Here is a 21829-nt window from a genome sequence, read left to right on the forward strand (position 1 = left end):
AAAAATATGTAATAAAACTTAATATAAAAATTTAAACTTAATGTACTCTATATATATAATGATAACAGTAATAATTATTAAATTAAAAAAATAATTATAAAATATTTAATTTGTTTGTTTCATTAATTTTTTATTTTAAATTAACAAATAAACGTAAAATTAATTACACTATAACATTAATGTAATATAGAAATTATTAGTTTATTATTAATACAATAAATTAAAACAAATACTTATATATTACATATAAATTGATAAATTAACTAATAATTTAATTAAAACACATACAAGTCACAAAAATATATATTATTATATAATTTATTTATAATTATATTATTTATTACATGATCTGATTATACTATTTATTATTATAATAATTTTTTATTTTATTTTGTTATCATTTTTTAATAAATTTTTACTTTTAAATAAAATATAATTTAAATTTAAGCAATTTCTATTTATTATAAATAAAAAGAATTATAACATAATATATTAATATAAAAATAAATAATTAATTTAATAATAATAAAATTAAGAATATAAAAAATATGTTAATATCATTTTATTATTTTATTTCGTTTAGTTTTGATTATGTCTTATTCCTGTTTAAAGACTTAACTATTTTTTAAATTATTTAAATATAATAAATATAATAATTTATTATTAAATAAATTTATTATTTAAAAAGTGTAATCATGTATAAATATTTTTAATTTTTTATAGAATATAATTTATGTTTATTATAATTATAAATAAATAAAATTATAACATAATATATTAATTTAATAATAACAAAATTAAGAATATAAAAAATATATTATTAAATAACTTAATTATTTTAATAATTATACTTTTAAATTATTATATATATATATATATTTATGTATTTATTTATATTTTTATACATGCTGTCCTATCAAGCTTAACAAACTTTAAAAAAAATTTAAGTTTAATTTATTTATTAAAATAATTAGACCTAAATCAGACCAGGCTATAGGCCCTATCTGGTGGCCAAGCCTGTTTCCATTCTTAGCAGCAGGGGAGACACGGTATATAAATGCCTAGTTTTTTTTTTTGGTCAACATATTAAAATGCCAAGGTCTAACTTGTTATTTTGTCTTGAGTCGGTTAATGGGCCTTCCAAAGAAATCTCGTAACTTCATATTTCAACGTTGACATTGAAAGGCCTAAAAAGCATATTTGACCAATAAAAAGAAAAGGCCTAAAAACAATTTGCATTCATTTTCGACCATGAATTATAGTATCGAGTCGGGTCAAACCCAGATCGTTTGTCGGATCAGCCGACCCACAACTGAAAATCCATTTTCTTCTCCAACCCCCACACACACACACTCACATCGCAACTTCAAAAATCAAAGATTCCTTCAACGATCTGAGACCCTTCTCTGTGGCAGCACCAAATCAGAAAGAAAGTCACAAAATCTAGACAGAGATATACATAGAGAGAATCAAAAGAAATGGGGTTGGGTTTGTTAGCTTCCAAGGCCATGAGACCCACCTCAAGGCTCCTCACTTCCCCAAACCCTAACAACTTCCTCCTCCGTGTCCGAACCATCGTTTCCAAACCTCAGCTTCGAAATCCAGAAGCTTCCACCGCTCAGGCCGAGCAGCCTCCGCCGGCCGATCTCCCGCCCCGTACTCCACTCGCCGGCGCACGTGTTCACTTCACGAACCCGGACGATGCCATCGAGGTGTTCGTGGACGGTTATCCCGTGAAAATTCCCAAGGGAATGACCGTTCTTCAGGCCTGTGAGGTCGCTGGCGTCGACATCCCTCGCTTCTGCTACCACAGCAGGCTCTCCATCGCCGGCAACTGCCGTATGTGCCTCGTCGAGGTTGAGAAATCCCCTAAACCTGTTGCTTCTTGCGCTATGCCTGCTCTTCCTGGTTAGGTTCTTCCATTTCCTTCTTATGATTAGTTTTCTGTTGATTCTGTTACCGGTTTTCATTTTAGTGGTGACTTTTGTGTCTGCTTTGTGATTAGTTGATAAGTCGACGTAGTTCGTTAGTGTTTGATCTTGTTCGTGATTAGAGTGACTCCAAATTATTTTTTTAAATTTGATTAATTTTGCTGTCTTGTTTCTACGAGCATAGAATTTTAGAGACACATTATCAAACTTAGTTGATGATTGTCTAGTTTTTCCCTGTTATGCACTTATGCTCCGATTTCTAGTTAATTGGATGTGTTACAAACTTTGATCGGTTCACGTGATTTGCACATTGTAGTTTGTGGATAATGGTTGTGTTTAGTAATGATCTATGTTTAGTTTATTGTTAAGTTTTTTCATTTTTTAAAATGTAAAATACTTTCTGCATATTCTCATTATTTCCAGGTTTTCTCTTTATTTCTTTATTTGCACATAATTTTCTTTTTAAATTTATTATATTTTTAATTATAAGAAATTTTGAGATAAAATTATATTTGTCAGTTTGTTTTGCTGATGGCATATTTTTTTTTTTCTATAAGCTCTTACTTTTATACTCATTTAGAAATTACTTACACTACCGCATGTAAAAACAGATAAACATCCTTTATTTTTTTGTTTTTTAACCAGTCGCTTCTGAGATTCTTGTTAAAGATGTATAATCTGATAAGATGTTCATCTTTAGGGATGAAAATTAAGACTGACACACCTGTGGCAAAGAAGGCTCGAGAAGGGGTGATGGAATTTTTATTGATGAATCATCCATTAGATTGCCCAATTTGTGATCAGGGTGGGGAATGTGATCTTCAGGATCAGTCAATGGCATTTGGCTCTGATCGTGGTCGGTTCACTGAAATGAAGAGATCCGTGGTGGATAAAAACCTTGGACCTTTGGTGAAGACTGTGATGACTCGGTGCATTCAATGTACAAGGTCATTATTGGACAAATCCTTTTTTCCACCCAAATTTGATTATGGTGAAATGCAGATTTAAATAAACATGCTACACATTGGAAGTTGTATTATGACTTGTTGCTTCTCAAAAAGAATATCATATACTTTGATGATTTATATTATGTTTATGTATGACAGATATTCTTGTAAATATTAAGGACCCCATGAGTTGCGCAATTTCACTTGAAATTGAAGAAGTCACTCTGACGAAATTGGTCAATTTAACTTGCATATGATGAAAGCAATGCTCCTGTCCTGTGTGATAATTTAGTCTGATTCTTTTGTTACTTGTTTGCTACATTGGCTAATGACCAGCTATGGGTTCTTTTATTTCTGCTTCTGACATTTTAGAAATATTCTCTCTCTGTTGTCACTTAAATGCTATGGCTTGTAAAATTTGTTATCTGAGTGCCTGAAAGTGCTTTGGTGGAATATCTCTTTCTTCCAACAGGTGTGTTAGATTTGCAACAGAGGTTGCTGGGGTTCAGGATCTTGGCATGTTAGGCCGTGGCAGTGGAGAGGAGATTGGAACATATGTTGAAAAACTTATGACAAGTGAGCTTTCTGGAAATGTCATAGATATCTGTCCTGTGGGAGCTCTCACCTCAAAACCTTTTGCATTTAAAGCCCGAAATTGGGAGTTGAAGGGAACCGAGAGCATTGATGTTACTGATGCAGTTGGATCCAATATTCGAATTGATAGCAGAGGACCGGAAGTCATGCGCATTGTTCCTCGTCTAAATGAGGTTAGATTCTGATGGAAATGTTTTGTTGAACTGTATGTGGTTGCTGAGTCTTCAATTTTCTATGGTTTGTATAATTATTTAATTTCTGCAAGGAAAACCATTGTTCCATGTTTGCTGGTGCTTAAGAAGCACTTGTCCCATGTTTTCATGGTGCGAGTTAAGTTGGAAGAAGAATTATTGTTCATTAAGTTGATCTAATATTTTATGCTTCTGGGAAATTTAGGCTATTACTAATAGGCGTTTTTTTTTTTGGGAGCTTTGCTTCTTAGGAAGAGAAGAGGTTGGTTTTTGTTCATAGTTTGCTATTTTTAAAGCTTGTTCTGCTTGCCTATTGCAGGACATAAATGAAGAATGGATTTCAGACAAGACCCGCTTTTGCTATGATGGTTTGAAAAGGCAGAGGTTAAATGACCCTATGATTCGTGGTCCTGATGGACGCTTTAAGGCTGTGAGCTGGCGTGATGCCCTTGCTGTGGTTGCCGAAATTGGCCACCAAGTTAAACCAGAGAAGATTGTTGGACTGGCTGGCAAACTTTCTGATGCTGAGTCCATGATTGCACTAAAAGATTTCGTAAATAAGATGGGTTCAAATAATGTGTGGTGTGAAGGCATTGGCGTAAATACTAATGCTGATTTCAGATCAGGATATATAATGAATACTAGCATTGCTGGCCTTGAGCAAGCAGATGCATTCCTGTTGGTTGGTACCCAGGTATATCTCTTTAGCTTATTTTAGTGAGTTACATCTCTATATTTTAATGTACATATGATCAAATGATTCCTGTGTGTAGAACTTTTTTAAGCACTTTTATTTACATCCTGTAATGTTTTTAACAATCCACATATGTAAATTTAAGTATTCTACGAGTTCTCATTGATATTTTAATTTTTTTTTTTTATTGTTTTTTCTTTTTTGGCTCGTCTCCAGATTATAGATCCTGCTTTTTGGTTTTGCTAGAATCGATTGTTCTATTTTGTTGTCACTACCCTTGGATACTTTCCATTCTCTTTGTACTGTATGAAGCATGAACACTCCTCTTACTTGAGGCGTTGGAGTGCAAGACATATTTCTAATACTGAAAACCCCTTGACTTTTTAAAAAACAACGTAAATTAAACTGTTAAAAACTAGGATAGGATACAAGAATTTGACAAGAACTAGATTGTAGTAGGATAGCATACTAGATAGCATTGTGTTACCCTATCTTGTCTATTTCTCTAACTCAGGCCCTTCCCATAATAAAAATTATACTAAAGAAATAGATAGGATAAGTTCACAGGTTAGATTTATCATATTCTATTAATTAAAAAAAATTAGAGTATAATTACATAAGAAAAGTTCTTTTATCCTGTTCACCAAACAAGCTCTTAATGTCTTTCAATATGTTTTTATGATACCCATTATCATAAAAAAAGTGACAAACTGATTTTATTATCATTTTAGATCTCGTTATATGTAGTGTCTCATTGTTCTATACTAGAGGTTCCTCTGAAGTCTGACACTGACAACATACCGGTGCAGAAAATGGGATTTTCCTATCACTAGGTTTTTTAGCAATACCTTTTTATTTTCACTGGATTTGATCTGTATAACTAATAGTCTTGGGGCTTTTAGGGTGTGGAGGAGGTAATATAGAAGAGAAATTAAGACTATTCAACAATAAAACATTTTTTTGAAGTCTTTTGTGCTCATCTACTATTTACATATAGGGCTAGCATTTTCTATTCTATGCATGGATAATTTTTGCTGCTTCTGCTGTCTTAGATTATCTTATGTGTTCATTCTGAAATTTGCAGCCCCGGGTGGAAGCTGCAATGGTTAATGCTAGAATACACAAGACTGTCAGATCAAACCAAGCCAAGGTTGGGTATGTTGGGCCTGCTACTGATCTCAACTATGATCACAAACATCTTGGTACTGGCCCTCAAACACTTCTTGAAATTGCTGATGGTCGCCACCCATTTTTCAAGACACTCTCAAATGCTAAAAACCCTGTTATCATTGTTGGTGCTGGGATTTTTGAGAGGAAGGACCAGGATACTATTTTTGCAGCTGTTGAAACCATTGCAAAAAAAGCTAATGTTGTCAGACCCGACTGGAATGGCCTTAATGTATTGCTTCTCCATGCTGCCCAGGCTGCTGCACTGGACCTTGGACTTGTTCCCCAATCTGAGAAAAGCCTTGAGTCTGCAAAGTTTGTATATTTGATGGGTGCCGATGATATAGACTTGGAAAAGATCCCGGGTGATGCTTTTGTTGTTTATCAAGGTCACCATGGTGACAAAAGTGTTTATCGTGCAAATGTCATTTTGCCAGCGGCAGCATTCAGTGAGAAGGAAGGAACCTACGAAAATACTGAAGGATGCACGCAACAAACATTGCCTGCAGTTCCAACAGTTGGTGACTCCAGAGATGATTGGAAGATAATTCGAGCTCTGTCTGAGGTGGCAGAAGTGCGTTTGCCCTACGATACAGTTGGGGCTGTTCGATCCCGAATCAGGACTGTAGCCCCAAACCTTGTGCAGATGGATGAGAGAGAGCCAGCCACATTGCCATCTTCACTGAGACCAACATTCACTGAGAAGGTAGACACAACTCCATTCGGGACTGCAGTTGAGAATTTCTATATGACTGACTCAATTACCAGGGCATCAAAGATAATGGCACAATGCAGTGCCATGCTGTTGAAGAAGTGAAGCGTGGATTTTTTTTATTTTTTGGTTTAAATAAAAATGCAGATTCACGATTTTCTTTTCTTGGCATGCAAGACATTGCTCGCCGAGAGCTTCTCGGATGTTGGAAGTACCCAATAATTTGAAATTAGGCCTTTTCTGTTCCATTTGTAATATGCGGTGTAAAAGAACCACTATTTAGAACTGTTGCCATGTACAATTTGGGTTATCCGACTGATTGTGAAAATTTACTTATTGCTCGTCAATTTTCCAAAGCGAGAAAACTGCAGTCTCTAAATCTTACTTCTAACTTGTGGCTTTTACTGCTAAATATGGGTTAAGTCCAAGATTGCATTTGAAATTTTGGGAATTTAGATTGGAGTATTCATAGAGTTCAAACAACTCCAAAGTTAAAAAGGCTGCAACAATATTGTGGGGAGAGAATTCTGATAAAAACGATGTCATTTATGCTTGATTTATGGTTTCTTCTTTTATTTCTGTGGGGTAAAACCCGTTTAGTTCATGCGCTCTTGTTCTGGATTGCAATATTTTATTCGAAGAAGTTCTCTGTTTGTTTTGTTCCTAATTGGCTTGTTTTCATTTGGAAAGCCCAAAAGATGATTTAGCAAAACTAGCGGTCATCACTCATCAAATATCAACCTGAGAAGCTTCTCTCTCTTACTTTACATTTATTGGAGACAACACCTTCGACTTACAAGTACAAACCTTAGAACTGGAAGCATAAACATTCTAAAACACCAAACAAACCGACACTTTATCAGTGAGCACTGGTCTTATTGCGTCAGATTTAAGATCTTTTTAGAAAGTACATACAGCAACAACATAGATGTGTTGAGGGAATATAAACTTAATCCAAGACAGCCAATGATCTCATCAACTCTTCTCTTAGTTCTTGACGTTATGGGTCTGCACTCTGAACCTTTGAACATGAAGAAATACCTGCCTGATTATATGCGCTGTCCCAATTCTTCCCATCAAAATGCTTGATTTCAACGTGGGTCAACGTTCCAGAGTCAACACACTTGAATGAAACAGAAACCCCATCTGGGTTTGAGCGTGGATAATAGAATGAGGTTATGCCACAGATTTTACAAAATGTGTGCTTTGCAGTCTTAGTGCCAAAAGTGTAAGTTGTAAGAAAGTTCCCAGAATCTCCCAAAAGCTCAAAATTGTCAGCGGGTACGATAAAGTGAGTATTGCCCCTCATGTAGCAGTTTGAGCAGTTGCATTCCCATGCCACTACACTGGAAGGAGCAACCACTTTCCACCTGACACTCTTACAATGGCAACCTCCACTATGCACCACTTTTTCAGCCTCCATTTCAGGGTTCTAAACAACCAATGATCATTAATATAACTATAAAGGAATAAGATTTTGAAGTATACTTGTGTGACTTAGGCTTAGTATGGGTAAGCTTCTACAGATATACTTGTAGAAGTAAAAAAGTAAGGAGATAAAATAAATAAAATACTTCTCATACGTCAAAATTAAATATCAACCTCATGTTTTGCATATGTTAATTGAGAAAAAAAATTTAAAATTGAAGAGCATAAGTTGATTTTAACTTATGAAATGAATTTTATTTATTTTATCTTCTTATTTTCTTCTGCTAAAGTTTATCTAAATTGGACCTCAATCAGATTTCAAAATCACAACAAAGGTACAAAGTATGCACAGAAGAATTCAACTTACAGTCAGATAAATGTGTAACTTATCAAATAATCATCCTTACATGACAGAACAGTTTGGAGTAAATATAGTCAACAACTTCAAGACACAATTAAAAGACATAATCATCGGTGGCAGGCACGCGCCCTTCCAAAAATTACACCACATACACATCAACACCATCTATCTATTTATAAGCATGTAGATTATCACAAATTAATCAAAATGCCATGGTCATTGCACCATATACCGATACCCCTTTAATTAATGCAAAAAGTTCTCATAAATGAAATTGTTTAACCCATTACCAGCTAGCTCTCCCATGATATCACCTCTACCAAATTTACAGGAATTTTACCAAATTCTCAATTGTAGGTTTAAACTTTAAACTTCAAACAAAAATGAAAATATTGATAAATGTTTGAAAAGTCATTGCTCAATGAAAGAGAGAATTATTAACAAGTATAGCAGAAAACCTATGCAAGAATCATAATCAAATCAAAGATTCTTAACAATAATCAAACGTTTTTCACCTTTCAGCTGATAGGATCAGATGGGCAGCTAGATATGCTCACCTTATTTGCAGGATGGTAAGCTTGACTTTAGATTAGATGAGAAGAACTGCCTCCACTTTGCTTTTTCATTTGCATACCAACAACACACACACACTACCACCAATATATATACAACGTTGAGGAACTGTTTATTGTCAGACCTGTATATCTATTAACATTTTAATTTAATTTTTTCAATGTAAAATTAAATTACAGCATGAAACACCTAATTATAACAGAAAATTTACACTACAAGATGTATTTTTTGTTGATAAATTATTCATTATATTTAATGAAAACTATAAGGGGCTTTAGTGAGGGATAATTTTGAACATGCAAACACATATAGAAGAAAAATTCGTATATATATATATATCTGTTTACCATACTTTTTCATAATTTTCTAATGTAAAGTTACTCTAAATATTGTGTTTTGAGGCTTTCTTTTTAATTTTTGAATGAATTACGAATTTATATATATATATATATATATATATATATATATGATCAATTTTTATAAATGATTAATCACTTTTCACCTCGTCAAAGGGAATAATATTATCCCTGTGGGTTGAGCTTCCGTGAATAAACTATTTATATGTAGGAGAAAATGATTGGGCCAAGAGGCCGTTTGCTTTTTTCGGTGCAAGAGAAAGACTTATGTTTTGGGCTGTGATTGGGCCACTAATATTGGTCAATGTCTCCTTCAGGACGTAGTTATTTCCTACCTGTGCCTATCTCGCCATCATGGACCTAAAATAAAACCTATCGATCTACATTGCAGTAGTGTTTTATGGGCTCCGTTTGGGCCGCTTTATTCTTTTTTGCTGCTTTTGCCTGCTTTTATATATATAAAAAAGTTATTTTATGAGTAACTTTATTTGTATTTTAAAATGTATATTAAACGTTGAAATAAAGATTATAATAAATTATTAATTTTTATTTGTATGAATTTTTTAAATTCTGTCTATTTAAAAAACGTTTAATTTAATAATATTTATAAAGAATTATTAATTATAGGAGCTCTTCTCAAAATTACTTATTAAATAACTTGATTTTTACCTATATGAAATCATACATACATAAATAAATAAATATATATTCATGATTTTTAATGTCAAAAACATAAAAATAAGTAAATAATTAGCTTATACAAGAATCTAATTGAAACAATACATGCAATTTGTTTATAAAGGTACGTAAAAGCAGGTTTGAACTATAATTTAGAAATGTTAAAGTCAAAGTTCTATTTGAAATATGTGGATTATAAACATTTGGAGGAGAGAGAAAAACAAAGCGAAAAAAGTTCAAAGGTGTTAATTGATTTAGTTAATTCTTCAAATAATTTCACTGAGGGGGATGTGCCTTTAAGATCACTTTAGTTAATATAGATTTTACTTTTAAAATTTGATAGAAGTTTGCCTGAAAGAAGTAAACTAAGTTAATTCAAACATGTGCTATAAATTTATTTTATTAAATTAAAAACTCATAGTTATTGATCACCTGAAATTTAATCAACACAGTACGAGTAAGATAACTCTGATTGTAACGAACCAATGTCTAATTTGTGCAATGCATACGATAAAGCTTCAGTCATAGCAATCCTATTTTGCACCAAATAATATTTTCTTCTCTCTGCGTTTAAATATGTAAATAGTATAAGATTTAAGGCTTGTTAACCTCATATGACCAAGCAATTTCCTCACAAAATGCTACACTCTCAAGTTTATTTTTTGGCTTCCTTAATTGTTTCATTTTCTTTGCCAATGACATCATTGTTGTTTAATGTGATTTATTGCTCAACACCAAATGCTATGACATTAAAATCATCTTGATACTCACAATGGTTTTGTCCATATCTGGATGTTAATATAAAATGCTAAGATTTCCAGGCACCATTCAATGAACTTAGGGTCCCCCCACCCCCACCCCAAGAAGAAAATTATCAATGTTTTAAATGAAAGAGAAGGGGTCCAAATTAAAGACGATATTAATTAGGGACACGTTGCCTTTTTCGGTGAGGTCAAAACGAAACAACAATGTGTTTTTTATTTTTAAAAATTGTAAATCTTTCCTCAATTATTTTTTTTTAAAAGTTTATGTCTGTAATGCATGTATCAACAAGATGCTATACGTGCATTGATAAAGAATTATTTTTTGTGTGAAATTTTATGTTGGGCAGTTTAAACCTATGTTAAGCATAAAGATTGGAAGATCTCAACTCATTTCATGTAAATCATAACTCACTCTTCATTTTAAGTTTATCTAAGAACTAACACTTTTTTTTTTCAAGAAAGAGAAAGATAGCCTTAATAATATGATGATAATGATTATTATTATTCAAAAACACCGACTATTAAGTTAGACAATAAATTTAAATTTTTTTATATTCCATTAATTTATAAAAACCGATCTCATTTTACCCGCGGGATACATACTATTATGAATTTTATATCTATAAATATACCTGTTAATTTAATAATTAAATTTTCAATAATGTTTAAGTTACTTTATTTTAAAAGATTTTATAATCAAAAGAATTAGTTAGATTTTTTGTTGAATTTTTTAGTGGAAAATTAGTAATTTATACATGTTTTTTAATTTATAAAGTATAGAAAAATATTCATATTTAATTTAATAATTGCATCACTCATTTTTATTTACTTATTTGTAAATAGTATTTAATTAGTATGTGGTATCTAACGAATTCTCACAATAATGGAAGAAGGTTAAGTAGCTAAAATAAAATTATCTATACGCCTTTATTTAATAATTTAAAATTTGAAAATCATTAGTTAATTAATTTGTGAACTTGTTTCCTCCCTCTCTCAAGTTTAAATTCCAACTACTTGCACTTATTACTGACAATAATTTAGGGCCCAAACATAAGATAGTTCAATTACAACAACAGCTTTTCTAGATAAACACGAGTTTAACCAACTTTTTTTTTCTTCTTATTTAGATTTCAATGGATGCAACTTTCTATTTAGATTCCTTTAGGTGCCAACACTTCTTCTCTTCTTTTTCTTTTGTTTTAAGATTACAAGAAAATGAAAGGAGGAGGTGGGGGCAACAATTCCATACCCGTTTGGTCGTGTGCTACATACTGTGCTTTGAGAAGGTCATGGAGCAAAGCACATGGCAACCCTAAAAGCACCTTGTGCCTGCTGATGCACCTCTGGGCCACAGAGTGATGACTTAGGGCCCTGTGCTATTTCTAGCTTCTAAGTAATTCAGATCTTTTGACATAAGTTATATATAATAATAAAATTTATTGTAATTAAATGTATTGATACTATTAAATGTTATAATTTTTATATATTATGCAATGTTGCACAAATATAGATTCTATATATCTCAAACTTGTAGATTAATTTTTGTAGGATTAATTTAATTTAATTAATAATTACAATTTCAAATTTTTAAAACACACCTGTGTTTGTGTTAAGTAATAAGGAAAGTTTTAACGTCATAGTAATCTTGTTCAACTAAAGCATCTCACGTGAAAGACAAACTTTGTCACAACTGTTTAAGTTTGAGTTGGATTCACATGCCACATGTAGTTTGCATCAAGTGCCATTTCTACATTCTTGCCCCCCTTTCCTTCTTTGCAACTACGACTCTTAACGTGAATGAATCAAACACTATAAAAAAGGGGGTTAGATCAAATCATATGTTGTTGTACTAAGCAGTTTAAAAGATCTTTAAGAACTAGTCAAAAATATCATTAAAAAGATAAGGACAACAAAAAATACTGTGCTGGAATCTCGGTTGACCCTGGTCCACGGTAGTGACGATACATTGATCAATTAAGCTTCTTTTCTTCCTTTACATGTTTCTCTTTCTAAGTAATCGAGTACTTAGTCCCACTTACCTAAGCTTCAACTTATATTACACGTTTAAACTGCTATTGGATAAGGATCATCACTAGCAACTGCTGAAGGGTAATGAGTGTGTTATACATATAATACATTATATTGTTCCCATATGATGACCCACGTAATATAAATTTCAGGGTCTAAGTATTTTCAGAGCAAGGATTTTTTATATATATGGATATATATCTCTAAGTGGATGTCTCTTCAAAGTGATCCAAAGACATATAACTACCCTTCATTGACTTGTGGAATACTTTAAGCATAAAATCCAAATTGACTTGATGACTTTCATGGAGCTATATATGCTCTTGCTCTCCTTTTCCCTACCCGTTATTAGGGTAAGAAGAGAGAGGGGTCTAGTTTTCATCTATATGGCCAGTAAGCTTGCTTCTGCTACGTGCTAGTTTATGGCTGACATGCACAATGTTGAAGATATAAGAAAGAAAATGATATAAAAGATTGAAAATATAGAATCTTATATTAATTATTGATTGATCAGCAAAGGTAATATATGAAAAAAGAAAAAAAAAGTTAGAAAAGCTAATTCTAAAAAATAATCTAAAATATTTTAAAAACAAGTAAGATAATGCTTAATATTTTTAAGATATTTTAAAACACAAGATCAAATAGCTGTTTCTCCATCAATTATCGTGTGGGACAACTTTTTTTTTCTTTTCATATGCTATACCTAATTCCACTATTTCTAAATAGGATGAGGACTGAACAAGAAATGACATAGATGAAATCTAAAGGGTACATAAATATTTGCCATGTTTGTTAGGGAATATTAAACTTCAGTACGAAAATTATTTGGACCCGCGAATTGGAACTCTTTTTTTATTTTTATTTTTATCAGTAGGAATAGGAACTCTGTTGCATGAAAGGAAATAAGTCTACTTTCTTAAATGTTGTTAGAATTTTTCATCAATTAAAATTAAATATTTATCTTAATAATTTATGATGATATTAAATATAAAATATTTTATTAACATAAAAAATTAATTATAATTAATAAACAACACTTACAATTCATAAACATTAGTATATAAATTTTATCTCATATAAAACTCCTAATGATGGGACAGATATCTAAAATAAGTTATTTACAATTTTAACTGGGTGAAGAATCGAATTTATATATATATATATATATATATATATATATATATATATATATTGAAAGTAAACTATATTATGCTATTTATGTAATTTTTTATGTGAATTTTTTATTATTATTTCCTTATGAATGCTCAATTTTTTTTTAACAAGTCCAGTTAATTTAATATTAATAAAAAGAGTGATATACACACGTAAAAATAAAATCTTCCTATTAATGTGTGTAGATACGGTCCTTAAAAAGATTTATTAGATGAAATATATGCATTTTAACATATTAATTTTTCATCACATGTATTTAGCAGAGTTAACAATTATAATTTTAATTTTCATTACACAAATTATTAAAAACGTAAAAGGAATTTGATTCCTGTGCCATCAAACCTAGAAAGAAAAAAATAAAGTATGGTTATTTTATAATATTAATTTTCTATACCTAATATATAGAAGTAATTTTGTTAAAATGATTATCCCATCCTTATTTCATTCATCGAACCCTTTGAGTGATTGGAGGGACAATCCAATCAAAATTAACCAAACTTCATGTGGGTTTAAATTCTTTGTAGTTCATGAAATAAATATTAAAAAAAATCAAACATTAAAATTATAATATTTTATAATAATATACGGTTTTTAAAATTTACGAAAAAGAAAAGGAATCATTAAATTGATAAAGTTATTTGTAACCCTTCCAAACCCTAAATCCCCACCCTTAACCTTGGAACCCCATTTGTCTATTCTCTAGCTAGGCTTCTACAAGTACATCTTTTTAGGAGGTTCTAATGATGATAAATAGGACTTATCTAATTTGGTTGGCTTTTCTTTCATTTTAATTAATTTGTTATATTTTCATATTAATCAATAAATTTAATCATGGCACTTTTTAAGTAAAAATTTACATTTCTCTTATTTTTAATCTGCTCTCTACAACTCCGATCTACTTTTGAAAAGAGAGTGGGTTAATAATAAAAACAAATAAACGTTATTTGTTCAACAATTTATTCATAAATATGAAAAAAAATATATGAGATAAAGATAAATAATAATATAATAAAAAACAAAAATTATTATAAGAATATATTACAGGATCTTGGTACGTAATTAATGCCTTAAAGATCCTGGTTAAAAAATTAGAAGTAATTTTTAAAAAATTAAGTTCAATTAAAAATTATAAAACAATATATATATATAGTATATTTTTAAAAAAATTATTTTTTTTTACGACCGAACATGTAAATAAACTATTCTAACTTTTTAACACAGATTAAATTAAAATAATTTTTATAATTTGATCTACGTGTTCAATAATAAAATTATTTTAATTTAATTTGTGACGTTGAAAAAATTAATTTTACAAATAGGCTCTTAATTAATTAAGAATCATAATTAGGGCAGACTCAATCCCGCTACCTTTCTTGATTAATTACTAACACACTTTTTTATTTGCTCTCCAAGTGCTGAAGCAGCGTCATTTAACTTCTTGTTCTTTTTGTTTATCCATCTCCATAATGAAATGTTAGTAAGATTACCGACACCATAATCTGTCTGCTCTAATTTGTGATTCTTAGTCTAAATGTTTTGTGCAACCCGTGAATTATCTCTGTATACATATATTTAGAATTTGATAGATTCCATCAGCCAATATTTTAAAACGAAAAATCTCAACACTACAGAACTGAGAAAAAAGACAAGGATTAATGGAAGAAACAGTTATGAGTGACATGAGAACTCGACACAAAATTACATTAACATTAATAATAATGATTATATAATCCTATAAAATCTAAAACAATAGTCGGCGATGACAAATATTCCCCCCCTATAATTACGACCAACCATATTCAGTGCATCTCATATAATTAAATAAAGTTGTTTATTATATTTTAATTCCGTAAAATCATCTTGTGTATATATATGATTCTTTCATTTTGGCCCCTTTGATCAATCTCTTTACAGATGAAGATATGAATTTTAGCCCAAAAGTTCAACCTCGTGCTGTTGGTTTAACTTTGTTGATAACTATCTCGTTAAAGAAAGGTTTAGACGAGTATTAATGATCAGCTGTGTAAATTTTTAAGATTCCGAAATACAGCTTTAAACTCTCCTTTTCAGTGGTCTAATATTTAAGGTTTCCAATGATTATATATCAGCGTTGTGTTTCCCAAACCACTGATCGATATCTAGCTAGCTTGTCTTGAGCATCAATGCATATTCTACAAAGCGTGTAAAAGCAAAATAATGGAAAACCTTTCTCAGAGCTTCTCAACCAAAATCCTAGACAGCATTTGAAATATGTTTCTATATGTTCATAGGCTAACAAAAGTCTATTATTTTACGTATTAGTTCATGACTCTTATCAGTGACAAGTTTAAGTCATTTTACTTTAATAGTACATTTTATAATACTTTTTTTAACATCTAAAATTTATTGGAATAAAAGTTACATAATGTTGTAATTCTTAATAAATTTCAATCAATAGAGTATATTAGGAATAGCGTCTTAGTGTGTGTGTATCGTTAATATTCCTTTTTTACTTTTTTTATCTTTTTTCTATTTTTTTCTCAGCCTTTTCTAAAATTTAATGTTTTGATATAACCTAGAAAAGTATAATTCTATTTAATTTGTGAGTTTTGTTAAAGCAAGGGCAAGTGTGGAATATTATATACGCATAAAATTTCTAGTGTTAATTTTCTCGTTGTCAATGAGGTATCTGATGTTAATTCCCTATGTTGATCTTATGTTATAAAAGCATGACACTCATTCATGAATGTTAACTAGTTACCAGCTCCCAAAGAAAATCTATGAAGCCTCGGTAGAAGTATTATATTCTCTTTTATCTATTTTATAAAACTCTTTTAAAGATATATTGTGTGGTTGTTAATATAATACATATTTATTAAATTTTATAAATATTAATTTCTTTTATTAAAGTACATATTTAATCACTTTGACAGATATTTACTAATTAATTTTCATATTAAAATAATACATTTTAATCTCTAGTAGAGTATTTTATTATATTTTAATATTTTTTGCCATTAAAACATCATTAATAAATGTTAATATTCAGTGGATCGCACTTTTCTTTTCTAACAATATTATATCGATAAAGATTAAGATGTCACTAAGCACTCGTGTAAATTGTTTATATGAAAAAATTATTTTATAAATAAGTGTTAAAAATGTGTACTTTAACTTAAATTTTTAAAATTTTAATAATTAATATAACATTAAAATTTGACTTAAAATAAAAATAAATTCAAAATATTATAATTAGTTTTTAAAAATTTAATGTAATTTTAATTATTTTTTTTAATATATAAAAAGAACAGAAAAAAATACAAGATAGTTACCTAACTAGATTCCCTTAATGTGGCATAAAAAAGCAATCTAAATATGCAAGCTTGTCGGACAAATTTTCAAATGTATGCATTCAAGTTAGGAGACATAGTGCGTGAGCTGTTAGTATAAAATGCAAGTAAACAAATTTTATAATGTACTGAAAAAGAAAATCTAAACATTTTATACAAAAGTTATGGGATTGTAAATTGGAACAAAGATTTGTAGCTCATTAATTTCAGACAACATAAATACACAATTGCTTGGTTTAAAGTTAGAAGACACTGCAAAATTCTCATCTTACTTACAAAAGAAAAATGTATCATCATAATATTCATTAAATTAATTCATAAGGATAATTTTATAAATAATTATAACTTCTCATTTACTATAAATTTTAATATATAGTTACTGTAAAAGAAATCATTTTCACGATAGATAGATAGATAAAAAATATAAGAGTCATTATTCCTCGTTAACAAATATAAAGTTCTAAAGTGCCCGTTGAATATATATATTCTTACATGTTAATTATATATAATTAAAAAATAAAAACAAGTGTAAAGATTTAGAAAATAAATAAAATTGATTATTATGGATTCTGATACAATTTTTTCTCTGGTCTTTATATTTATATTTTAAATTTTACGAAAAATTACTTTTAAATGATTCAAACAAAATATATTACCTTAAAATCACCTTTTACTTAACATTTTTTAGCATAAAATTATATTTATAGTTAATTATAATTATAAAAGATATAATTAAATTTTTTTTTCTCAACCAATCTAAGCTATACACCTAATCCTGTCAATACATAATCAAAGTTTTTTTTCGACATCATATTAGGAACAAGTTATAAATAGTACAATTAAAAATTGCAGAGGATATAGCCATTGAATACAGTTCTTAATAACACGATGAACTTAAAAGTAATATTTGTTCCAAAAATATTGATTAAGAGTATAAAATAAAAAAATACTAAAAATATTAAAGCCGTTTAACAATACTCATTCTTTTAAATAATTAAAATTATCGATAAAGTTACTTCTTCTTTTGATCTCAAATATAAATAAAAAATAATTCTATTTATTAAAAATATATACTTTTAATTAATATTTTAATTTTGTCTAAAAATTAATGATATTTTTATCATATCTTTTATAATATTTATAGTTAAAAAATAAAGATAATTTAATTTTTATTAACATTAAATAATATTAGTTAATGGTTTAAGTTTTATATTAAATGTCAATGTCAAGGTGAAAATTAATATTTTACAAGAAACCTAAGTTATAGAAATTCGTTGTGTAATTTTTTAAAAGTTGTATATAATTATTAATGTCATATCTCAAGAATAAAAATATTCAAAATAAAATTTAAATTTATAAAAATTGAGAATAATTTTATAAAATAATATAATATTAATTAAAATTTATTTATATATTATATCATTATATTTAAATATATATTAATATCAAAAGAATATATTAAATATGTAAATATGATATAAGATCATAAAATTTGAGTGATTAGAAATAAAGCTTTAGAAGTTATTTAAATACATTTTTTAATATAATTCATAAAGAGTGATTAACTTTATAACATAAAAATGATTATATGAGTAATTAAATAAACAGTTTTGAATGGATTTCTAAGAGTGGGGTTAGCACTTGAAAGGGGTTTGTTTTTGGTTTCGTGTTTAGCATCTATATACGTCAGCTACTGTCCTACGGATGTAATGGTGGGTGGTCAGAGGCGAGTTCTTCTCTTCTTCCCAGCTCACAGCTGTGGTTGACTAACATCAACGTCCCCATATCAAATGCTACTGAGCTTAGAACAAAATCTTTCTACTCACTATAAAACATATACAAGTGTAATAATACAAGTAGTTTAAGTATTATTGTTTAATCAAGATTATATTTTTACTTAAATAATTTACAATAATATAAAATATAGCATTTTATGAAAATAAAAATTGAGTTATAATTAATAAAATATAATATATACTAGAAATTTGTTTTTAAAAATATTTCAAAAGAAAAAATGCTTTATGTGTACACAAATATCTAGGAGTGATTGACAAGTATGGGGCGTAATAAAGCAGAGGTATAGACAAAGAGACAGAGATCATAGGACAAACGCCCATTCACATAAATGAAATAATAAAACCATCTAACCTTCCAAATTTAAAAATCTTGAAGCAAAATTGAAATGGGTAGGATCGCAAGATATGGAGATAGATCTAACCCTGTCGTTGCCCCAACAATTATAAGATTCACCCCACACACTCAACCGAAGAAAACGCGTCTTCTTTTCCCCCTCTCACCTTCCTTCGTTACCTTTTTGCTATATATACACACAACTCAACCTGCGATCCTCGCGCACATAATTCACAATGTCTTCATCACCGCTCTGCGACAACAACATGCATCTCTTTCTCCTCTTCTTCTACCTTTTCTTCTCCGTTAACCTCTCTTCACAACACAACACCACCGCAACCTCATTCTCACTCTCTTTCCCTCTAACCCCACTTTCTCTCTCCACCAACACAACCTCAAAGATGCTATATACCTCTATGGTTTCAAACCCACGACTCAAAACACCTTCTTCTTCCTACAACTACAAGTTATCGTTCAAGTATTCGATGGCTCTCATCGTGAACCTTCCCATCGGAACGCCACCGCAGGTTCAGCCAATGGTGTTGGACACCGGAAGCCAACTCTCTTGGATTCAGTGTCACAAAAAAGCACCCAAACCTCCCCCAACGGCGTCGTTTGACCCTTCTCTCTCTTCCACTTTCTCTATCCTTCCTTGCACTCACCCTGTTTGTAAACCCCGAATTCCCGATTTTACCCTTCCCACTTCGTGTGACCAGAACCGCCTCTGCCATTACTCTTACTTCTACGCCGACGGGACATACGCCGAGGGAAATCTCGTCAGAGAAAAATTTACCTTTTCTCGTTCCCTTTCTACCCCTCCCTTGATACTCGGTTGCGCCACGGAATCTACCGACCCCAGGGGCATTTTGGGAATGAATCGGGGACGCTTGTCCTTCGGTTCTCAGTCAAAAATAACTAAATTCTCTTACTGCGTACCCATTCGTCAAACCCGACCCGGATCCATCCCGACCGGGTCGTTTTACCTCGGTGACAACCCGAATTCATCCGGGTTTAAGTATGTTGAAATGTGCACTTTTGCTCAGAGTCAACGCATGCCGAACCTTGACCCGTTGGCATACACCGTCCCCATGCAGGGAATAAGGATCGGCGGGAAGAGGTTGAATATTTCGCCGGCGGTTTTCCGTGCGGATGCTGGCGGGTCTGGTCAAACCATGGTTGACTCCGGGTCCGAGTTTACGTATCTGGTTAATGAGGCTTATGATAAGGTGCGGGCGGAAGTAGTGAGGGTTGTAGGGCCAAGGATGAAGAAGGGTTACGTGTACGGTGGAGTTGCTGACATGTGCTTTGATGGGAACGCGGTTGAGATCGGACGGTTGATAGGGGACATGGTGTTTGAATTTGAGAAGGGCGTGGAAATTGTGATTCCCAAGGAGAGGGTTCTCGCTGACGTTGGAAGTGGGGTCCATTGCGTGGGGATTGCAAGCTCAGATAAATTGGGTGCGGCCAGTAACATTATTGGAAATTTTCACCAGCAAAACCTGTGGGTGGAGTTTGATCTGGCCAATCGTAGAGTGGGATTCGGTGGCGCTGATTGTAGCAGATTGGCTAAGTAGCGAGAGGGAGGGGGAACGGTTCGATACGTGTTGGTGCATGTTACTTACGTGTTTCCGCTGTAGCTAACTACTAGCTAGGGTTTAAAACAAGTTTTTGCGCGAAGGAAATATCAACGTATCACGTGCGTGATCTCTGATCATCAGAGCGATGATTGTGAAATTGAAATCACACGGTCCAAGAAAGAAGAAGAAAAAGCAATCTTCCACATCTGGTACCATGATGCCACGAAAATGTCGTTCGTTTCGAAACGACGCAAAGATGTGGGGCTTTTTTGTACGATGCGTCAAGGCACATTAGTTACACTATCGTATGAACGAGATTGATCGATGTATATATGAGGATTAGAGGAGATATTATAATATTATTAATATTAATATAAATACAAATGAACCATGGGTTTCTTTTAAAAGATATATAATATATTGTATATGTTAATATGAATGTCCTACTTGAACCTTCTATTTAATTGTGTTATTTACTTTTGCATTTAACGACCAGTTTCAAATGATATAGCCCAGTTCTTTCAAGGGTTAACTAAATCTGATGCTCATTGCTGCTTGCATGCATTTACAAAATCACTATCTATCATTTACATATGTGGTGGGTTGAAGACCTAAACCCCCATGATTGCATCTTAATATGTCATTGTCGTGCTAATAATGAACCCCCTTTTAACAACCCTCAAATGCGTGTTCTGCATTAAGTTCAAAAGCTCGTATATAAATGAATATAAAACCAATTTAATGTTTTTATTGATGGTATTGGGAACCGTGTAAATGGATGTAATTTGTAACTTTTAGGTTATAGCTAAGCTGCAGATATGCACATTTTTATCAGAGCAAAAAATAATGCATCCTAATTGGAATTTTGCCATTGACAAGTTCTATAGGTGGATTGAAAATGACTCGTGTATTTGGTTAGTAATGACGGCTGTTAAGTCCTTTCTTAACTCTTCACGGAAGACGCTTATAAGTTTAAACCAATTGATGATGCACTAATGCCAAAAAGAAATTTTGACATTAGGATACAATAAAATAAGGTTTATCGAGAAAAGGAAAAGGTTATGTCTTTGATAAGAAAAAGGACAAAAGCGTTAGAAGTAGAAGGGAAAAGCAAAAGAGATTTTATAATTATTAAGAAGAATAATACTTTAACGCACTCTTTTTAATATATTTTTATTGTTAATTAAAATTTGTAA

The 21829-nt window shown here is 30.9% G+C and overlaps 3 protein-coding genes across 3 annotated transcripts; 2 read left to right on the forward strand and 1 right to left on the reverse strand.

The window, feature by feature from the left end:
* The first annotated feature begins 1354 nt into the window (after positions 1-1354).
* Positions 1355-7179, forward strand: LOC113849831 (NADH dehydrogenase [ubiquinone] iron-sulfur protein 1, mitochondrial). The gene is made up of 5 exons (XM_027480026.1): positions 1355-1908; positions 2632-2878; positions 3351-3645; positions 3983-4357; positions 5442-7179. The coding sequence occupies exons 1-5, from the start codon at positions 1479-1481 to the stop codon at positions 6339-6341; spliced, it is 2247 nt and encodes a 748-aa protein (XP_027335827.1). The 5' UTR covers positions 1355-1478; the 3' UTR covers positions 6342-7179.
* On the reverse strand, positions 7179-8652 carry LOC113849832 (centromere protein V). The gene is made up of 2 exons (XM_027480028.1): positions 8583-8652; positions 7179-7668 (listed from the first exon to the last, which is right to left on the reverse strand). The coding sequence occupies exon 2, from the start codon at positions 7657-7659 to the stop codon at positions 7237-7239; it is 423 nt and encodes a 140-aa protein (XP_027335829.1). The 5' UTR covers positions 7660-7668; positions 8583-8652; the 3' UTR covers positions 7179-7236.
* Positions 8653-19282: 10630 nt separating this feature from the next.
* On the forward strand, positions 19283-21819 carry LOC113850117 (aspartic proteinase PCS1-like). The gene has a single exon (XM_027480488.1). The coding sequence runs from the start codon at positions 19293-19295 to the stop codon at positions 20628-20630; it is 1338 nt and encodes a 445-aa protein (XP_027336289.1). The 5' UTR covers positions 19283-19292; the 3' UTR covers positions 20631-21819.
* Positions 21820-21829: the final 10 nt, after the last annotated feature.

This window comes from Abrus precatorius, unplaced genomic scaffold (assembly GCF_003935025.1).
Source record: "Abrus precatorius isolate BTA unplaced genomic scaffold, Abrus_2018 Scaffold9, whole genome shotgun sequence".
Lineage (NCBI taxonomy): Eukaryota > Viridiplantae > Streptophyta > Magnoliopsida > Fabales > Fabaceae > Abrus > Abrus precatorius.

Bases quoted from the DNA above. Each gene is read 5' to 3' on its own strand.
- LOC113849831 (XM_027480026.1), top strand. From the start codon at position 1,479: ATGGGGTTGGGTTTGTTAGCTTCCAAGGCCATGAGACCCACCTCAAGG. The intron at 1,909-2,631 runs GTTAGGTTCTTC...GTTCATCTTTAG, and splicing joins CGCTATGCCTGCTCTTCCTG to GGATGAAAATTAAGACTGAC. The intron at 2,879-3,350 runs GTCATTATTGGA...TTCTTCCAACAG, and splicing joins CGGTGCATTCAATGTACAAG to GTGTGTTAGATTTGCAACAG.
- LOC113849832 (XM_027480028.1), bottom strand. From the start codon at position 7,659: ATGGAGGCTGAAAAAGTGGTGCATAGTGGAGGTTGCCATTGTAAGAGT.
- LOC113850117 (XM_027480488.1), top strand. From the start codon at position 19,293: ATGTCTTCATCACCGCTCTGCGACAACAACATGCATCTCTTTCTCCTC.